Source organism: Cryptomeria japonica, chromosome 6 (genome assembly GCF_030272615.1).
Source record: "Cryptomeria japonica chromosome 6, Sugi_1.0, whole genome shotgun sequence".
NCBI classification, from domain to species: Eukaryota; Viridiplantae; Streptophyta; class Pinopsida; order Cupressales; family Cupressaceae; genus Cryptomeria; species Cryptomeria japonica.
Window position 1 is genome coordinate 137,398,841 of NC_081410.1, and position 16,682 is coordinate 137,415,522.

Genomic DNA, 16,682 nt, shown 5'->3' on the forward strand with positions numbered 1-16,682 from the left:
GCAATTGCCTTTGACATTTCAAAATGAATTGAAACCCTTGAGGTATGAGCCCCACACATTAACAACAATCTCTTTTGGTATGCATAACTTGATTTGTATAAGAGTGCATTTTGTGGAAAATTTATAGATTTGGCCCAAAATAATTCTTTCCCTTTGTCGAAATGCAACACATATTATGCAAATTTTGCACCTTAGAATTTGATCAAAATTTAACTTTATTAGCCTTAGATGAAACCTACAACTGAAATGCCCTAACTTGCATACTGTAAGGACCTCCATATTATTAAAATATTAAATTACATAAATACATTTAATCTCACACTTAATTAAGTATACATTAAAACAGTTTACTCAAATATATAAGAATAGAGACATGGTGATAGATTTTGATATAATGTCTAAGTACATAAGCTCAAACATAAGGAAATTGTTTCCTTTACAAGAGACTATAAGGTCAAATACAATGAGTATATAAAATACATAGCTGATGGTAATCTTGAGAGGAATTCTCGACATCTATCTCCCTTGAGCACATCACTGGCAAGAACATTGTTAGAGTGCTTTTCTAACCAACCACGAAGGACCGTGTTTCCCTGAAATTCTTCCTAACATAAAGAGCCCGAATCCGCATGAGGATGCCTAGCAATCCAACTCTTGTAGGAATAATGGAATCTGGTGGAACATGATATAGCTACATTCAAAGATGCTAATGTATCGATATCATGATATGGAAGAGAGTGTGGAACAATGATTCAAATGACAAGCATATACGAAGAGATCAAGTGATAAGTTTTGGCCAAAGCTTCTTTTTGAGCCGACCATCAACAAATAAATTAAAGCCAAAGATTCTACTATCCTTTTTGAGTATAAATAATTTTTGCTCAAAGAACAAACATCATATTTTCAAAAGTAAGGGGAATATTCCAATTCCAAGATCCCAATAGCATTAAATTTTCTTTAATGATAAGCATGATTTATAGTATGTAACTTTACTTATCAATATTAGAATAATATCTTTATTAATTATCATTAGTGGTCAATAATGTAACTTAGTGTACATAGTAGATAGTTTCTAATTTATGATTGTTTCGTTATAGAAACATCGTTTATGTAATTCTTTAAATGATTGTTTGATCATTTCATTAATTAATTCAATATTTTACCAAAACATGGTATCAGAGGGGGAAAGAGAAATTTTTTTTTTTTTTCCTCTAAAAATTTCATTTTTTTAAGGTTTTCTGAAAAAAAAAAAAACAATTTTCTTCAGGGCAGAATTATTTCTCTATACTAGCCACACGACCTACCCACGCAATTTTTTGCATCTCTGCTTGTCGGATTTCTTGATCTTCTGTTTGTGTTCATATTTGTTCTCGGCTTGCAAACTCAACGCGAAATATGTTTTTTTTTTGGTTTGATTTCATGGATTTTTGCGCGTTTTCATCATGCGACGGGTCTTCCGTTCTCTATGACGGTCGCGTTTGTTCTATGTGTTTATTCAAGATCTACGCGCGACGGAGCTGCAACTTCCGTGGAGTTTTTTTGCACCTCTCTTTCGCCATTTTTCTATGACATGATTTTGCATTTTTGGCAGATTTTTTTCAGTGACGGATATCTTTTTCTGCGACCTGTTTTTACCGACAGCTAGGGTTTCAGCTCAACCCTGCATTTTCCGCGATTTTTTTGTGCCTTATTTGTGTGATTTGGCAGATTTATTGGGTGTTACAGATCTGACCTAGGGTTTTTATACAATCCTCATATTTTTTTGTCAGAATAAATTTTAACCTATAGATTCTTCGTGGGTTTTTACGAAGATTTCTGGGTCTCCATCAAAATTTTCTAGGTCTGTTAAAATTTTTACCTCAGGATTCGTTCCAGTCGTACTCCTCAGAGTTCGTATTTGAATCTGCCTTTGTTTCTGCATTGGGATTTGTGCCTTGGATTTCGTAGTCAATTTTTCACCTCTTCAACATTCTTTGTTTTCTGTGCCTCGAAAAGCATGCACGATGGCATCTTTGACCAACATAATGTTGGAAGGTAGTCAATGATTCAACGGCAAAAATTATAACACATGGAAGCAGTGGATGATGACCATCTTTGAATATCACCACCTTGATACCCTCGTTTTGGGTACGGAAACTCGTCTTACCATAGCTGGACAAGATCGGGATAAGTTTGATGAGTGCAATCGAGAAGTGGTCATGCTTATCAAACTTTCAGTTACTGATAATCGGCTGCCTCAAGTGCCATCCGGTAAGATAGCTATAGAGATCTGGACTATTTTGAAGGATCTCCATGAGACATCAGATAAGAGCTGAGCATTCTTCCTAAAGAACCAACTATTTTCTATCATGATGGATAAGCGTATGTCCTTATAGGACCATTTGACAAAGATTAAGGACATTTAGGATCAACTAGAAGCCATTGGTTGAAAAATGGAGGAAGAGGATATGGTAGTAATCACCCTGAAGAGTCTACCTAAATCCTATGAGCACTTCATTGAAACGCTCAACATTACTTCAACGAATGTTTACTTAAAGTATTCCAGAGTTATACACCAAACTTCTGCAGCAGGATCGTTGGAAACAATAGTTTGGTAGCAGTGCCACTTTGTCCTCCTCAGAACAAGCCTTTGTAGCCAAATCCTTTCACAAGGATAAAGGCAAATCTCAGTCATCTCAGCAAAAAGGCCCTAGTTAGTCGTAAGATAGCTCGAAGAAAAAGAAAGTTTAGTGTAACTATTGCCACAAATATGGCCACTTGATAAAGGACTATCGAAATTGGATAGCTTCCGAACAGTGGAAGCAGGGAGGTTTTCAACCTAAGGCCAATGTCATAAAGCACTCCGAGCAAAAAGAATCTGCATTCTACGCTTTCATGGCAAAATATCCTGCAGGTCATGTCAAATCTTCTGCTTGGTACATAGACTCTGGTGCTTCTCAACACTTCACTCATCAACGTGATTGGTTCACAGACTTGTCACCTTTCACCGATTCAGTCATTTTTGGTGGAGGAGAAGAGTACACTATTGTCGGCAAGGGCAACGTTCAGATATAGTCTGGTGGGAGGAATCTTATAGTCCTCAATGTATGCTATGTTCCTTGCTTGGAACTAAACCTTCTCTCAGAGAGCCAGATTATGTGGCATTCTCCTTAGCTTGATGTGGTATTTGGTTCACACAACTCTTTGATTGTTGATGGTGCGACTCACACTATTGTGGCTGTTGGCATCGAGGATCATGGTCTATATAGACTTGTGGATACAAGTGATTCTCTGGAGCATGCCTTTGCAGCTAAATCATCTTCTACCAGCAATCTCTAACATCAACGATATGGTCACCTAAACGTCCACTATTTTGCTCAACTTGTTCGAGAGGATTTAGTTCTTGGCTTAACTGAGATTCAGACTCAGAATCACCGGGTTTGTGGAGCTTGTCAGGCTAGGAAGCTACACAAGACACCATTCAAGGATGGTGACTCATGGCGAGCCTCAAAGGTACTGCAGTTGGTTCATGCTGATTTATGTGGTCCAATGAATACACCTTCTGTTACTGGTTCCAGGTATTTCTTGCTTTTTGTTGATGATTTCAATCTTAAAATGTGGGTGTACTTTCTTAGACATAAATTAGATGTGTTTACTATATTTTAGAAGTTTAAGGCCTTAGTAGAAAAAGAGTCCAGCTGTCCCACAGTCACTCTTAGGTCAGATAATGGGGGGGAGTTTTGTTCTACCGCTTTCTCCAACTTTTGTGATACTCATGGCATCAAAGGCCAATTAACCACACCTTACACTCCTCAACATAATGGCGTTGTAGAACGTCGCAACCACACTATAACTAAAATGGCTAGGTCAATGTTGGAACACAGGAATGTTCCTAAGAAATATTGGGCAGAAGCAGTATACACCGCAGTCTATCTTCTTAATCGGTCTCCCACACAGGCTGTTAAGGGGAAGACTCTTGAGAAAGCCTGGGGTAGTCGCAAACCTAGGATCAGTCATTTGAGAGTCTTTGGCTCTATAGCATATGTTTGGATTCCAAATGCCAAGTGCTCCAAATTGAATTCCAGGAGTCAAAAACTTAAGTTTACAGGGTACAGTGACAACCACAAGGCTTACCGACTGATTGATGTAGACATTGATCATCTCATCTTTAGTCGTGATGTTGTCTTTGATGAAGAACGAGGGCTTTTTCAGCTATCCTCGTTTGAGTAGAATTTTAAGGATCACCCTTTGAAGTCTACTGATTTGGGTTTCCGTCTTCCATTTGTTCACTTGATGGGAGGGATGATGCGGAATCTGAATTTGATGATGCACTACCTGAATTTCCTTCGGATGATGCTAATCTTCCACCTGTTCAACCTGTTCCAGATCCTATTCTTGTTATTCCTCTTGCACCTGATGTTGGTTCTTCTAGTCTCCGGCCTAAATGGTGGACTAAGACCATAAGTGATCTTCATCTTGATGAGCTCATCAAGGGTAGATCTTCTAGAAACATGAGCAAGCAACAAAATACAATCAACTTTGCTCTCATGGCCAACATTCATAGTGTTTTTGAGCCCCAAACATATTCTTAGGCTAAAAGAATTCTTGAGTGGGAAAAGGCTATGGAAGTTGAACACTAGATTCTTTTGAAGAATAACACTTGGGTCCTCTCTGATATTCCACTAGGGAAGAAGCCCGTTAGCTGCAAATGGGTGTATAAAGTTAAGTACAAAGCTGACGGATACCTTGACAAGTACAAAGCACATCTTGTTGCAAGGGGGTTCTCACAGAAGGAAGGCATTGACTATGAGGAAACTTTTGCTCCTACAACCAAGATGAGTAACATTCAACTTGTCCTTGCCATAGTAGCTCAGTTTGGTTGGAAAGTCCATTAGATGGATGTTAAGAGTGCATTCCTCAATGGTGAGTTGCAAGAAGAGGTCTACATGATGCAACCTCTAGGGTTTAAGGTTGCTAGAAAAGAACATCAAGTGTGCAGACTAGTGAAAGAACTCGATGGCTTGAAACAAGCTCCTCGGGCTTGGTACATCAAGATAGACAAGTACTTGACAAATAATGGCTTTCAGAGGAGTCCATTTGATTCCAATCTGTATGTCAAAAATAATGGTGATGATATTCTTATTCTTGTTTCTATATTGATGACCTCTATATTGACGTGACAAACTTGGGACTTCTGCACTATTGTTTAGGTGTTTATGTTTGGCAGATTAAAGGTAGTATCTTCATATCTCAGTTTAAGTATGCCCGCAATCTATTTGACAAGTTTCGGATGCAAGATTGCAAACTTGCATCCACACCTATGGAGAAAGGGCTGAAGCTGACAACCAAATCAGGTACACTTGTGGTGAATGAATAAGCATTTAAGCAACTATTCGACAATCTCATCTACTTTACTGCTACTAGGCCTGATCTTAGTTTTGTAGTGAGCTAAATTTCACACTTCATGATTGCCCCCACGACTGATCATTGGGTAGCAACAAGGCGTGTGCTACGTTATGTGAAGGGCACTTCTGATTTTGGTCTTCTATACAGCAGAAGTCACGATCCTAGACTTATTGGTTATACAAATTCAGATTGGGCAGGTTCCGTTGATGACAAACAATCAGCATCTAGGTATGGTAGTAATTTTGGATTTGGTGTAGTAATTTGGGATCTGGTGCAGTCACATGGACTAGCAAGAAGCAGCAGGCGGTGGCTCTTTCCTTGACAGAAGCAAATTATCGAGGAATAGTTAATGTAGCGTGTGAGGCAGTTTGACTTCAGAGGATGCTTTCAAACATGTAGATGTCTCAAGCAGATCCTACTCCCCTTTGCTGTGACAATCAAGGGGTGTTCAAATTGGCCAAGATTCCGGTCTTCCACGAGAGAACCAAGCATGTTGAACTTCGTTGTCTCTTCATTCGGAAGCTGGATGAAGACATATCAGTTCAGTTGCTGTATGTTCCGTTAGCAGATTAAACGGCAGATATTCTCACCAAGTCCCCGAGCCCGAACAAGTTTGTCAAATTTAGGGGGCAGCTTGGTGTAGTTGACAGATTGACCATCAAGGAAGGTATTAAATTATTATTAATGGTCAATAATGTAACTTAGTGTACATAGTAGATAGTTTCTAATTTACGATTGTTTCGTTATAGAAACATCGTTTATGTAATTCTTTAAATGATTGTTTGATCATTTCATTAATTAACTCAATATTTTACCAAAACAATCAAATGATGAAGTCTATACCATATACCATCCAAGGCTAAATAAATGCTAGGGTGGCTATCTGAATATCCATTCCTAAGTCTTCACATAATACTTAAAGAGTGTCTTGCCTGACTAACTTGATTTCAAATTCATATAGTATTTGTTGACTTAATAATATACTTCTTTCCTCTCCTCTAGTCAGTCTAGGTTAAGTAATCAGCAACCTAAGAAATGACCCAGTCAATATTAAAATTTAACAAGTTCACAGATACTCTAATATTTCATCTTTTAATTATGGATATTCAATCTATTATAGTATTCTTTATTTCTTCATAAATTTTCACCAATTGTAGTTAATTATATATCTTCAACAATTCAATCTCTACCATTTAATTAAAAAATCACACAATATAGATGCCACTTAAGGTATTATCACTGATTACTAAAAGAGAGTGTAAAAACCCCTAAACTATCACAAAAAGATCATGCGCTCTTCCTACACATTTTTTTAAACATTTTGCATGCTTCCTTAGGTTAAGAGGTTTTCTTTTGCAATTTTAGTATAAATGACATAAATTCATTAATGAAAGACAAGGTAAAATTCTGATAATGAAATCTGCAATTACATTTCTGAAAACAAACTTATATAAACAATCCAGGTCTCTAAATCTGCAGGTCTGTCATCAGCCAGAGTACTTCAGAAATTGCATCATTCATACACAGGGCATTACTGTATAACTCAGATTTCATTCATAGTTTGCAAACGAAATAGAATTCCTTCCATTTAACTGGGACAATTCTGACCTCTTACAAACTAGGGCAGAAGTGAAGGTAAATCTGCCCTGAACTTTGCACGTTTAAATAGATTTCTGAACATAACCAATGAGTGTTCTATATCTGCACTCCTTCACACATCAATATCTTGTAATAATACCACATTAGAATATTAATAAATCTGGAACTGAATATACCTGTTTGCACCATCAACTGGGAATTCTCTTATTAGTAGTACCATACATGGTGCTCCTAGCATTGAAATACCCAATAACCCATATAATGGAGTTGCTAGGGTTTGGTCTATGAATCCTTAAGAAATAACTGCAACTCCCCTGTAAACATCCAGATGCCTTCACTCCAGGTTTGCAGATTGCACTCATTTCTCGATGTCTGCAATAAGATAACAATGGTGGCGGGTGCTGTAGCGGGTATTGTAGCTTGCAACTCTTGTGCCTTTTCCTCCAAATACGCAAAAATGATATTTATTTCTCTTAGATGCCTGAAACCCACTATTTGCCTTCATGGAAAGACTTCCCAAATTTCTAAAATCTTCACAATCTGACCATTGAAGTGCAACTATGCATCTTTATATGAATTCACCAAGGGTTGAGCTGGGTTTTCGTCCAACCAACCAAAATACCCAAGGGTTTTCTTCCTAGGGCACATTGAACTTGGAGAACAAGCTCTACAAAATTCTCTAAAAGAAATATCAAATCCAAGATGTCCAAATGATTTCCTCTCATCTCTTTTTAAAGGTTCAGTTGGATTTTCTAGAAAGATCCAATTTAACCTCCTTAAAGCTTCTAAAAGATACTTTATGTAATAAAGTAACTTTTTTATATTTAATTTTATTGGAACAGCTTTAAAATAATTAATTAAATTATTCCCTTATAATTGCCCACCTTAGCCTATGGGAATGAAATAGGCTAGAAATCTCCATTAAAAAAGGGGACGTTACAGAGAGAGAACAATCAAGATCTTAGGTTTGGAAATTATACTCTTTCCTTTCTGGATTTAGATAAATATATTTTAATCAACGTTCTATATCCTTATTATTCATATGCATATATACTTGGGTAAACAAGTTAACTTGATAACATTATCCAACAATGTATGTCATAGAAATGATTGGTTAGATATTGATATCACTAAGGCATTTTACATGTTAGTTGATATCTTGAACTACAATTCCATTCTATAAGTGCATTTTACAAAGCTGCAAGCATTGTTGACTTAGTAGCGATTAAGACGAGAGATTTATTATAACATCTATGGCTGAGATATTATTAATAGAGACTGGTATGCAAGTGACTAATGACTTATTCTGAAAGTAAAACACTACATGGGAGAGATGAAGACCAAAGAATCTTGAATGCAGTACTAAGGCCAAAGTCCACGATCTTTGTCAGCACATGTGCATCTTCGGCCAAAATTGGATGAAAGGAATGAGGTATGGTCTTCATCTCTATTGAAACAGACATATGTGCAAAATGCACTTGTCCAGATAATGTGTGTAATTTATTTGACAGGATGATTGAGGAAATGATTGCAGGGCATACCCAAAATGGATATGTTGAGAAAGCTTTAGAAACTTTTCGTTCAAATGTAATGACCAATAGGCTGAGCTCAAGGTCGATTTGGTCTGGTACGCAAATGTATAAGATTGAAGATCTGTTTGTTAGATCTGATCTTTGCAAAACATGGCATGCAAACATATTCTCAAAAACATCAAACGTGAATAATGCAAGACATAAAAAAATGGTTCTGAAGTATCAGTATCAGAATTCTGTCAAGCTTAGGATAATATTCTATCCTATATACTCTACGTGGAAAACATTTCAAATCATGCTCAGGTATAACTAATATTAAACTATGTAAAAACATTAATTAATAGCATGCAAACAATAAGGTTTGAGCTTCCTACCTCAACTGATGCTTGGGTATCTACCCACACTACCTCCTCTGTTCTATCCTTGCATCTCCTGAATCCAAATTGATATTTTCCATTGAGGTTCCTTGAATAAATTCTCTATATTGTCTCTTTCCGTGCTCTCCTAATTCTTTCGATTCTCTTCCTTGCTGGTTCTATTCTCCCGTTCTTTTATGTCACTCCCATAACGCCATATACAAGCACCCATTTGATGTCACTTAAATGGAAAGTATGACTTCTTATTTTATGGGGAACTTAAATGGAAAGGTAAGTGGCAGATTGCATGCCATAACAACTTGCTTCACTAAGAGTTTTCAACCAAAATCAATTAATACAAAGGATTTTCTATTCTTTATATTATTATTTTTATTTTGTTTTTTAATTTTCATAAATAAATGATTTAAAATTTTTCATATCCTCAATCAATAAAATAATTTAACAAAAAATTGGATTATGACACACACAAGAAGAAACTGTAAGCAAAATAACCTAAAACAATGAAAACTGTAATCAGAATAAGTCATCAATTCTAGGTTTTTTTAAAAATTGTTTTCTTTTTCTGATAGTTTGAGAGTACAAATAATGATGCCAAGGGCTAATAAATAACCCATTAAATAGGCGCTCACAAAAGGTGGCTTGTTTTTAGTTTTTTTAATCATAAAAAAATCTTCCGTAAAAGATATACAATAAAAGATGCCACAAAAATCTACAAAAAATATTGGCTGAACTCAGCTAACAATAGGCTGTACTGGGTGCAACATTCATGCCTAAACTTAGCAGGTTTTAATTCATAAAAAAAATAAAAAATGTGTCTAGTTGTTTTTTCACTTGCAGTGCTTAAAAAAAACCTTAGGAGTGACAAAAAGTTAACACTCTCTCTTTGCAAGGAAGCTGTTTTGCATTAACCCAAATTTTGTTCTCAGGAGTTCTTGCTTATCTAAAGGAACATGCTAAAGAATGAAAATTCCATTGTGACATTGGATTTTCATATAGCTTAAGGCAACTTTGATTGTCAAAGTACACAATGGTCGGTTCCAACATTTGATCAGTAAGCTTTGCAATGAATTTGCAAAACTAGATAGCCTCACAACTAGTAGAAGCTGCCATGTACTTTGTGTTGAAAATGCAAAAATTGCTTGAGTCCCAACTCCCTCATCCATTTGGACTCATTTTGCCTATCATATATAACGGATATGAGAATACTTCAAATGAGTCTTCCTTTGTCAAATTTTCATGAGTGTTGTTTCTCTTTACCCCATCTTCCTATCAGGTGCTAGAAGTTGCATAAATTCAAAAAATTCTATGTGGGAAGGTTTTCAAATCAATTTCAAGGACTGGGTAGAGATTTGGAATTTTGAATTTTCAGGATCTGGAGTTTACTGTCCTAGAATGCCTTTCCTTTAACCGAATATTATAGCTCTTGCTGCTTAGCAGTGTGTTTGCTTTTGTTTTTTGGGCTCTGACACTGACTTTTGAGAGTCTCATTCCTTTCCACCCATCTTTTATGTGAATTGTGTATCATGTTTTCGCATTTTTAATATAGGTCACAAATTTTTTTTCGATCTGACAAATCAAAATGGGAACTTATAAATTCTGTTAGTGGATTACCTAAATGCTATTCAGAAGGGTGGTGGTGAATATGTCCGAAGACATGAGACTTACTAGCTTTGCTTGTGGATGTTGTCATATGATGGATTAATTTTATATAGGTTGTGATAGGCAACAAATTTAACTTTTGTCTGATCTGGAGAGTCATTAAATGTGTATATTGTAGTTTGTAAAATTCTGAATGGTAATTTTGTTACCACTTTTATGGAATTGGGTTTCTATAAATTTTGTAGAGCTGAACAAAAAAATCAATGAAATTAATTTTGCAAATAATGCTACCATCCAACACTATGTTTGATCTGGAGAGATTTCTTGTTTGTGGTTCAACTTCAAATGGCTCATTAAGTTTTGACCCCTACGTGTTTTGGACTGCAGATGTCATTACTCTATCCAGTTCGGGAAGTATTCTAAGAGCATGGAACCTTCCTGATGGTCAGATGATCTGGGAGTCATTTTTGGAAGGTTCAGGTTCTTCTAAGTGCCTGTTATCTGTACCTGTAAGAACATATTTCTTATAGCAATGAATGCAATAATTGCTTGCTTGGTGGCTTTATTCTTGTAAGGTTACATAATTTTTCATATCTCTTGGGCTTATGATCAATCTTGCACTGTGACAGGTGGATGCTAAATATGACAAGCATAATGCTATTCTTGTTTATAGTAGAGGGGGGTTGAATGCTGTGTCAAGTATGGATGGGGAACTTCTTTGGAGAAGAGAGTTTTCTGCTGAAAGGTTAGTACTGAGGGATTGCCGGTGCTTTTTCCCCACTCTATGTAATAATGTATATGTGGAAACAAAACTTTTCATAACAATAGCCAATAAATATTCTCATCCTATTCATTTTAATTGTTCTCAGATCATTGTAATACATGAATTATGATTTAACTTTGAGAGGATTGTCACAAATTAGTAGTCTAGAAGGACATTGTGTGTGGGAATTTTCTGCTTGTAGTATCCTTTTATGTATAGTTTTACAAGATAAGAAATAAATAAATAGTTTTACATTTAGACAACTTAATGCTAACTGTGTATGTTTTGTGGCAGTGAGGAGGAAACTGAAGTCAGCATTGAAAGTATATTTTTCTCTCCAGATAGAGAAAGTATTTATGCAGTAGGATTTATTGGGAAATCAGCTGTTGCTTCCTGGATGGTAAATCCCTTGAATGGACAAATCATGAAACATGAAGTGGCAACCTTTCCCAGAGATCTATCATTAGATAAATTAATTGTGATGAAGAATACATTGGTTGCACTAGATTCTGCAAGATCAACTATTGTTACTAGTAACATAGCAAAGGGAGAGCTGGCACTGCATCAGACAGCTATTGCTACTATTTTTGAAGATTTTTCATTTGAAGCAGAACTCCTTCCATTAAAGTTCGTTGATGCTTTTGCATTGAGAGTGAAATCACATATTTTACTGATAAAAATTGGAAATTCTTGTAGTGAGCTACATTTACTTGAGAAAGTTAGTGAACCGGCTGTTATTAGTGATAGCCTATCTTTATCACCAGAGCAGCAAGCTTTTGCAGTGGTGGGACATCTAGAAAATAACAAGGTTTCTCTTACTGTTATACTTGATAGTGATGAAAAAAGTGAAGTATTGAGGGAAACTATAGTTCAAGATTCCCAAAGAGGGCTTATTAAAAAGGTTTTTATAAATACTTATTTGCGTACAGATAAGTCATTTGGGTTTAGGGCCTTAGTAGTTGCAGAAGACCATTCTCTTGCTTTATTGCAACAGGGTGAGGTTGTCTGGAGTAGAGAGGATGGACTTGCTTCTATCATAGATACAACTACTGCAGAATTACCTCTAGAGAGAGATGGTGTTTCAGTTGCTGCAGTGGAGCAAAACTTGTTTAAGTGGTTGAAGGTAAGATTAAATTAATTAACTTTCCTTTTACTTTTCTACGTATTTAGTGTTCTGACTTGGGTTCAGACACTCTACTGACACATTCTTTATTGCTGGTTTATAAAAGGGCCATTTGCTCAAATTGAAGGCAACTTTGATGCTTGCAAGTGTTGACGATGTAGCTGTTATACAAGAAATGAGGTTGAATAATGCAGAGAAATCAAAACTGACCAGGGATCACAATGGATTTCGGAAGTTATTGATAGTACTAACAAAAGCAGGAAAACTTTTGGCCCTTCACAGTGGAGATGGTCACATTGTATGGTCACTCTTGCTGCCTGCTTTCCGAAAGTCAGAAGAATGTCAAGCTCCTTCGGTGGTGGAAATTTTTCCATGGCAGGTGCCTCATCAGCATGCTTTAGATGAGAACCCTGTGGTTCTAATAGTTGGGAAATGTGATGTAGGATCTAATGCTTTGGGAATTCTCTCATTTGTGGATTCTCGCACTGGGAAAGAAGTGGAGTCATATAGCCTATCCTATTCCATATCTCAAGTAATTCCTCTGCCAATGACAGACTCAGCTGAGCGACGACTACATCTTTTGGTTGATAATAATGCAAGGGTGCACTTATTTCCCAGAACTTCTGAAGCACTGTCCATTTTCCTTAAGCAGAAGTCAGATATCTATGTATATTTTGTTGATGTGGAAAAAGGATCAATTCGCGGCTATGGCATTGATGACCATGACATCCAAGATAAGGAGTTTAAGGATTATTGCTTTAAAACTAGAGAACTGTGGTCTATATTATTCCCCCGTGATTCAGAGAAAATTCTGGCCACTGCAACTAAGAAGTCAGATGAGGTTATTCTTCTAAACCATTAGCTGAAGAGCATGTAGAATGTGACTTTGTTTTTCTTGCTGGGTGTGTTTGATCTTACTAGAGGCCACTCTATATATTTCTAAGCAGTATCTATTTGGCAGGTGGTTCACACACAAGCAAAGGTGCTAACTGATCAGGAGGTATTGTACAAACATGTCAGCAAGAACATGCTGTTTGTTGCCACTGTTGCACCTAAAGCAGCTGGTTCTGTAGGGTCAGTCACACCAGAGGAGGCTTTGTTGGTGGCCTATCTAATAGATACAGTCACAGGACGAGTACTATATCGAGTTACTCACCAAGGAATGCAGGGACCCGTTCATGCTGTAAGTAGACTTGAAGATTTTATTTATAAGATTCTATTTCATATTTATAAATTTATAATGACAGAAAATATCTGCAGAATATTTGTTTTGATTTTGTTCTACTTTTATAATTGCACAAATATTATCTTTAGATTTAGTGACCTGTTATCAAGACGGGCAACTTTACCCGTGTTTTTGATGTTTGAAGGTCTTCAGTGAAAATTGGGTTGTCTACCACTATTTTAATCTCAAGGCCCATCGGTACGAAATGTCAGTCATCGAAATATATGATCAATCTCGTGCGGTATGATATTGATGCTTATTATATCTCACCAAGAGGTTTTCTACTACATGAATTTTCACCTGGTTTATGTAGGTCTCCAGGTTCTGGCCTGTTATAGCATGTTAGAGTGGTAGTTTGAGTTGGTGTCTGCAATTATTTCAGATAGTTAAGGTTTATCTGACATTGATATGCTGATTTCTTTTTACAGAACACTAAAAATGTCATAGATCTTATGCTTGGACGCCATAACCTTACTGCCCCGATTTCTTCATATTCCTATGTTGATGTTGAGGTGAAATTACAAAGTTATTTTTTCAGCCAGTCAGTGAAAACAGTAGCAGTAACATCAACTGCGAAGGGTATAACACCTAAGCAAGTTCTTATTGGAACAATCAGTGATCAGGTCACGTAAATTTTTTGTATTGACATTGGAATAGTTGCTTTGGTTCTTAGCTTTCTTTGATTATAGTACTTGTATACCAGGAAGTTATTCTGAATATCAATTTTTGATTAGTTTGCAGGTTTTGGCACTTGACAAGCGTTTCTTTGATCCTCGTCGTACTTTAAATCCTACACCTGCAGAGAGGGAAGATGGTATTTTACCCCTCGCTGATGCAATACCAGTTTTCCCCCAGGTGGTACCTGTTTCCTTTAATGTGATTGTATTCTTAATCCATATGTTCATTCCAAACATATCTTCTCTGGTTTTATTCTAGCTTAATATGGCACATAGTAAATTTGTGTTTTCATTTTTGCCCTTAGCTACAGGTTATCCAGCTTATAATTTATTTCTTTAAACATACAGTCTATATCAATTATTAATTGATTTGCATCTTAGCCAGAGATTTCTGGGCTTGGTCTTTTGTATTGACATTTAAATTTTTAATGTATTTTTCAGTCATATATTTCACATTCTCTTCAAGTGGAAGGTTTGCGAGGCATCATGACCATTCCTGCTAGCCTTGAGTCTACAAGTTTAGTTTTTGTATATGGGGTTGATCTCTTCTACACAAGGACAGCACCTTCTCGTACATATGATTCTCTGACAGAAGATTTTAATTATGCTCTTCTTCTCATAACCATTCTTGCCCTTGTGGTAGCAATTGGTGTAACATGGATGTTAGCTGAACAGAAAGAGCTAAAAGAGAAGTGGAGATGAGAAAGAACAAAAAGAGAGTTTGAGATGGCACCAATGTGACTCTCGTTGCAGTTTTGTTTGTTGTAAGTTGTAACAATTATTGTTAAGAATCTCTGTATGGGATTGTAGATCAAATCATGCATTTAGCAAAACTATTTCTTGAATCTTGCCATTTGAAAATTTTGACATTGGGCTTCTCTCTACTATTAATTGGCAATTTTCATACTCAATGTTATTTATGTCATGGGAACTGCAGAAGGATGAGTTTGGAGACACAGTATTTAGGCCTTCAAGCTGATGGTATTTTAATTTTCTCAGTTGTAAATTAAAGCAATTCAGTGAACTAGGTTTCTACACTGGTAAGATAGATTCCAAACTAATTTTAACCTTGAATTCTTTGCAAGGCTGTGAAATGCTATGCCTTGTGATTTTTTATTTTTGGTAGTACTGATTACGTAAATAACCGTAGTACTCAATTAAATCATGGTTAAATATTGAAATTTGTGATTGAGCTATGTGGTTTTCCCTCCCATATGCACCCTGCAGTGAACATTATTCGATGTCAGGAAAAAAATAAAATGAAAAATTTGTATATTTTTATTTATTGACATCAGTTCCTTTGAGGCATAGAACATCATTTTCATGAAGGTATTGAATTGATGTTCTATGATTTTCAATTCAGCGGTCATCTGACAGGGTTTCATGGTCACCATGTCTATGATCTTTAAGACATGCTTGTTTGGAGATAGAGCTTTTGTCAAAATGTTAAGTCCTGATAAATCACCTTTGGGAACTCATAAATAGCTTCACAACAAAATTGATTTCAGAAGTGGCTTCAGGGAATGAAAGGATTAATGTGATTCTAAAGTAATTTGAATTTTATAACAATTTTTAATGATGACCTTCCATACAAATGTGAAAAAGATATGACTATCTCAAGATGAGAAGTGAGGGCCACTCTTGAAAGATGACAGATATACAATTACTCAGTTTGAAAGATCAGATTTTAGGTAGCTAACATGCCATTTGAAGTGGATATACACTAACTAATACGAGGGTTATACATTTTATTTAAGACAGCACACAAGTGTGTACAAAATATTTGTTTACCTGTCATCTACCATTGAACTAAAATTAGGAGAAGGCAGTCAATAATTACTGCTATAATAATACTTGCCAACTTTCTGGTGTAATATGTTGCAAATATTGGCTTTCCTTCGAGGCAACTAAGATCCACTTGTACAGTTTATTTTGCATTAAGGGTGGATTGTGCCCGTTCGGTTACATTTAAACAAATTTGGATGGTGTGCCATGCTATAAATTACTCATCTCAATAGGAATGGCATTACATCTATAAATGGAATGAGCTCTATAAATAAAGTGAATGATGCCTATAGATGGGTGTGATAGCTACCAAATTTAGAAATCAAATTATTTGTGATAGTAATCCTAATATGCGAACTTGACATGCGGCATGTTACATTGTTACTCTTGAAGCTCTCAAGATTGACCTGATTTACCATAATGATCAAATGAAATAGTTCTATAATAGATGCAAATCATTTGGCTGATTGAAAAATATAATGGGAGGATATTTAGGGCCCAATTCGAAATCTAAGCTACCAAAGAGAGTTACGAAATTAAGAATGCTGTTCCACTTTAATTCATGCGCGAATTGATGGTGTAAGAATGCAATTTATGTTAAAATCAAAGTTCTCAAG

At 36.1% G+C, this 16,682-nt stretch overlaps 1 protein-coding gene across 1 annotated transcript in view; it reads left to right on the plus strand.

Annotated features, from left to right (window-relative positions):
- LOC131040511 (uncharacterized) overlaps nt 1-15,274 on the plus strand; it is a 50,751-nt gene extending 35,477 nt beyond the window's left edge. The window contains exons 4-12 of the mRNA XM_057973455.2: nt 10,880-11,001; nt 11,122-11,237; nt 11,550-12,378; nt 12,485-13,219; nt 13,340-13,561; nt 13,749-13,844; nt 14,032-14,226; nt 14,345-14,458; nt 14,722-15,274. Coding sequence (XP_057829438.1) covers nt 10,880-11,001; nt 11,122-11,237; nt 11,550-12,378; nt 12,485-13,219; nt 13,340-13,561; nt 13,749-13,844; nt 14,032-14,226; nt 14,345-14,458; nt 14,722-14,982 — 2,690 coding nt within the window. The 3' untranslated portion in view covers nt 14,983-15,274. The remainder of the gene's footprint in view (nt 1-10,879; nt 11,002-11,121; nt 11,238-11,549; nt 12,379-12,484; nt 13,220-13,339; nt 13,562-13,748; nt 13,845-14,031; nt 14,227-14,344; nt 14,459-14,721) is intronic.
- The last annotated feature ends 1,408 nt before the right edge of the window (nt 15,275-16,682 follow it).